At 50.9% G+C, this 4,942-nt stretch overlaps 1 protein-coding gene across 4 annotated transcripts in view; it reads right to left on the bottom strand.

The window, feature by feature from the left end:
• Nucleotides 1–2,517, bottom strand: part of Ctdp1 (CTD phosphatase subunit 1) — a 58,508-nt gene extending 55,991 nt beyond the window's left edge. For all 4 annotated transcript variants that reach the window (XM_013349627.2, XM_026783498.1, XM_026783499.1 and 1 more), the window contains exon 1: nucleotides 2,074–2,517. In XM_013349627.2, coding sequence (XP_013205081.1) covers nucleotides 2,074–2,387 — 314 coding nt within the window. In that variant the 5' untranslated portion in view covers nucleotides 2,388–2,517. The remainder of the gene's footprint in view (nucleotides 1–2,073) is intronic.
• Nucleotides 2,518–4,942: the final 2,425 nt, after the last annotated feature.

Consider the following 4,942-nt stretch of genomic DNA (forward strand, 5'->3'; position numbering starts at 1 on the left):
CCCACCTATGTTTTAACCTATCAGGGCCAAGCAGTTTCTTTATTGCTTAACCAATGAAATCAACAGATTGATATATGACACTCCCACATCACTTCCCCTTTTTCTGGGAAAATCGCATTTTGTCAGTGTTCTGGGGAGTACTGCAGCAAGGTGACATGCATGTTTCCCAGCAATTTTTTTTAAGACCCTGTTCCACAAAAGTATATTTTGGGGGAGTCCTAAATGGTGTCCTCAAGATTCAGTAGTTCCAAAAGTACTGCACACCTATCAATCCCAGCTCCATGAATTCAACTGAGAAAGGCAGCCCGGTACCATGAAATTTATCCCCAAAAAACCATAAGGATTGACAAAGGAAAGGAATAAAGGGATCTTTAAATAAAGGTGTTGTTAACTGCTTTTTCCTGGTCAGTTCACATTGTTCACCCACATACATGAGGTATACAGACAGGAATACTATGGGAAACATGCATGTCACCTTGCTGCAGTACTCCCCAGAACACTGACAAAATGCTGTCTACAATAGGAAACAGGAAGGAAACATTTTAAATGAAAGGGATGTTGCTAGCGATTTTCCCAGAACTAGGAATTCACCTGACATCACTGAACTGGTGGTACAGGTACCCTCAGCGGTTCAGGATTCCGAGTCATTTCAAGGACACCTAGAAGTGACACAACTCATCAGTTCCAGAGTCCTGCTACAAGCCACTGCTTTAAGCTCCAATATCTCAAACATCAAAGAGAAGAAGCAAATACCAGCTGGAAACTCATCACAGTTACTGCTCTGCTGACTCCTTGGGTCAATGACCCGAGTAGGTGGATCTGAGCCTGAGTATGTATACTAGCTACTTATGAGACTGATGGTACCTGTTTAGGCCTCAGTAATTCTGTAATAGGGGACCAAAATGAAAGGAGACATTCACTGTGAGGGTTTTCTACCAGTCAACTCAAAAGCAGGCTACCACCACAGGAGAAATTGCTAGGGAGGGTCCAGGTGAAGCTGAGAGAGCAGCTTCTCTGATGTAGGAGCAGTGCCTACCAAGCCCACAGCCTTGTCCTTCCAGAAGTCAAGCAGACAGCTCCCTCGGGGTGGTCAGCCCCAAAGAAGCAAGTTCCGGCTGGCTGTGCAACCTCAACCTCCAGCATACAGTGGGCAGGAGCAGGTGCACGGTCCACAGGCAAAGACCCCATGCAACATCTCCAAAGAGGCACTAGGGAGTGACCAGAAAGACAGCTAGGTAGGGTTCTCTGTCTGTGACAAGACCGGTGGAAAATGGAAATTTCCTTAGGGAGAATGGTGGACAGCAATTACTCAATAAAGGCAGGACTGGTACAAGTCAAAGAGGTGAACACTGGACACCAGAAAAGGAACAGAAAGGATGTTTTCAGAGGGAAGCTCCCAGCCCAACCCACTGTGGGCAGGAGCACTTACCTCCCCCAGTAGTTTCTGATCTTTACAATCAAAACAATCACAGCCATGTGACACACATGCCCACGTGTTAGATCAGGTTCAACACACAACACTGGTAAAGTCAGACATAAAGCCAGACAGTGGCAGATCAAACCAATTCAAGATCCTGTAGAATGACAAGAATGACAGCTAAAGGGTCCTCGCATGACTTGAGGACCAAGTACCCATCACCGATGCAGCCTGGGTTCTGCCTTTTCCGTGGCTATGATGCAGAACCACCGGGTTTTACAGCCGCGTTTCACAGAGTTTTATAAGCGTTTAAAGAAACACACACGCCTGACAGGTTCTATTTCAATAACGAGCCTGGAACCTGCCTGAGTAGTCCTGCGGCCACAGCCACCCAAGTTGCCTTCACTTACAAAGGTGGAGTCCATCAATTATAGAGGGACGAATGCAAAACATTTCCTAAAGGGGTAACCCTGGGTCACTGAGAACTTTTCAAACACAAAGTATCTCGGGTCTGATACGATCACAAACGGCGACCATTCTTCCTACATTCTCACCCAGAAGCACCTTCGGGCGTCCCTGCACGACAGATCGCAGCTGTAGCCGAGACACCCCCCGACATCCCGAGAGCCCTGGGAACCGGGTCCCAGCACACTCACCCAGGGGCCACCACCTGGCCTGGCTGCGCACACAGTTCACGGACCACGCCGGCGCGCTCCGACCTGAGCCTGCGCTCGGCCCGCGCAGAGCGCACGCAGCCCCCAGAAGCGGTGCTAGTCGGGGCTGGCCCGGAGGGCTCCGCAGAAGCAGCGGCCTCACACACTGCCAGCACCGAGCCGATGCGCACGGTCGCGCCGGCCGTCACCTTCCACTCGAGCAGACGCAGCGGCGTGGGGCCCGGGCAGCGCACCTCTGTCCCGGCGGCCGCCGAAACGCCCTCGGTGGGAACGCCGGCTGCGGGCGGCGTTTCCATCGCGACCCGGCGAGCGGCAAGGGCAGTCAGGACAACGGAGGTGAGGAACGAAAACACAGGCGGTCAGGGCGCGGCGCCCACCGCGGGCGGCGGCGACGCTGCGGTTCCCGCTCCGACACCGGCTTCACCCGCCGCTCGCTGCGCACTCACTTCCGGGAGGCGTGCTGCGTCACGGGGGCGGGGCCGGCGCCGGCGACGTGCAGCCGAGTGATTGCGTGTTCTCAGGCCGCGGGTAAACAGTCGGCCCACGCGAAGCCGGGTAGTGCCGGTCCACACCCACTGGCCGCTGGTCCGCGGTACTGAGACTACAGACACGCCGCGCGGATCGCTGTCACAAGACTTCTGTCACACGCTGCAAAGCCCGACGCATCGAAACTACCGGTCCCGGCATGCAGCGCGAGCCTTGTGCCTACTCCCGGCATACACTGCGAGTTCCGACTACGGGAGACTTCGGATACTAGTGTTAGCGCGGACTGCTGTGCTATATAGCACACGGTAGTCCCGATGGAGCGAGAGACTACCAGTCCCAACATGCAACGCGAACCTGTCCCACCACTCCCGTCGTGCACTGCGAGTGGGAGGTGGAGAAACTCCGGGTTGCTCTCGGCGGTGCTACCTGCACGCTCCCCTAGTTCTAGCCCACTCCCCTCGTCATGCACCGTGGATGCTGGGGTGGCGAGCCTGAGTTTCTGCTGGTGGTGCGGCGGCTGGCCTGGCAGCTCGGTTCCGCCCTCGTCTGGTGAGCGGCGGCGGAGCGTGCGCAGTGGTCGCTAGCATCTGGCGCTCTTTTCAGAGTGGAGGTCTAGCGTGGGGCTGCGGTTGGTGTAGGGTGTCCACCTCGCCTGCTCGCCCTTCCCGGGCTGCGGTGTGCTAATTACTCATCAGGCCTGCAAGTGGGAGCCGGGAGGCTCTATGACTGTTGAGTTCACAGTTTCTGAATCCTATCAAATAGCATGCTCGTAAAGCTTGAGTAGGTGTTCTGAGCTATGAGCACGCTTGTCCCAAAGATGCCTACACCTTGTTACCGCATCTTATGCAAAACTACTGGGCCTTTGTTCCTACAGGCCGTGTTCCAACGAATTGCCCAAAGTGTGGTGAATAGCGTCCCAGGAGATCGTTGTTTTAGATAAAACCCAAGAGAATAAAAAATATGTGTATATTGCTTAAAACTGCCATGTTGAATAGGTTTTTCGAGGGATGGCATAATTCATTGATAGCTCCTCTACCGACATTATACATTGCAGTTATAAATTAGAGTTATTTGGGAAAAAGAGTTCTTCGGTTGAGCAAGTGGCCTCTATAAGATTTGCTCATAGGAAAGTCTGTATGACATTTTCATAATTAGTGATTGATGTGGAAGGGCTCGGTCCATTGTGGGTGGTGTCACCTCTGGACAGGTATTACTGGAGTGTATAAGAAAATTTGCTGAGCAAGTCAATAAGCAGCACCCCTCCATGGTCTCTGCATCAGTTCCTACCCTGATTGAGTTCCTACCTGGACTCTCTTTGATAGACATACTGGCAACTTGAGTTGTCAGAGGAAGATGCTCCAGAAGATCGCGCAGTAGGCAAGTCTGTAGGGCATTTTTTTAAATTAGTGATTAATATGGGTGAGCTCAGCCCATTGTGAATGGAGCCACCTCTGGGCTGGTTCTAAAAGAAAACAGGCAGAGCAAACCAGTAAACAGCACTCCTCCATGGCCTCTGTATCAGCTCCTGTCTCCAAGTTCCTACTCTGTTTGAGTGCCTGCCTGGCTCCCTTCAGTGATGAACTGGGAAGTGGAAGCACAAGCCAAATAAACCATTTTCCTCTTCACCTTACTTTTGGTCAAACTGTTTCATTATAGCAATAGTAAGCCAAATTAAGACAATGATGTGGAAGTGTAAGCAAAATCACTTTCCCTCCTGCGTTTCTTTTGGACACAATGTTTCCTCTCGAAGCAATAGCATCCCTAAAACACCAAGTAAGGATTGCAGTGTGCAGAAGCAAAAAGATCTTCAAGTTACTCATTACTGGTCCACCAGTAAATGTACAAGGAAGTGAATTGAAGTAGTGTAGCCAGATTATGAGACTTGAGGTCCCTAGGGATGTGAGTTTTGTCCTACAGCCCAAACCTACCCGACAGGTATTTGTTTATACAAGCTTGAGACAAATGGTGAGTAGTAAGAATTGCTACTCACTAGAAAGAAAGGTAACATGTTTGCAGAAGGGGAGGCCACAGCCAGGAAAGTTTGTCAAGAGCTACAACCCTCTATCCTAAAATCTTAGGAATGGGTGGGTTTCCAAGTACATGACTTTTCAGATTTTTAAGAAATTGATGTGTACATGTAATCATCTGCAGGCAGAGACAGCACCGTCATGAAACGTCGAAGAAATGTAAGCGGAAGGAAACGCAAATCATGTCAGATTCTGCCATCAAGTAAGGCACACTAGAGTTAATGTGTTGTAAACTATGAATTTGAGGTCTATAGAGAAAGACATGAGTACCATGAATGAAAAGAAGAAAAAGGCATGACTGCCCCTCGGTATGGTGGAGGAAGTTTACGATAGATATG

The sequence above is a fragment of the Microtus ochrogaster genome, chromosome 18 (genome assembly GCF_000317375.1).
Source record: "Microtus ochrogaster isolate Prairie Vole_2 chromosome 18, MicOch1.0, whole genome shotgun sequence".
NCBI classification, from domain to species: Eukaryota; Metazoa; Chordata; class Mammalia; order Rodentia; family Cricetidae; genus Microtus; species Microtus ochrogaster.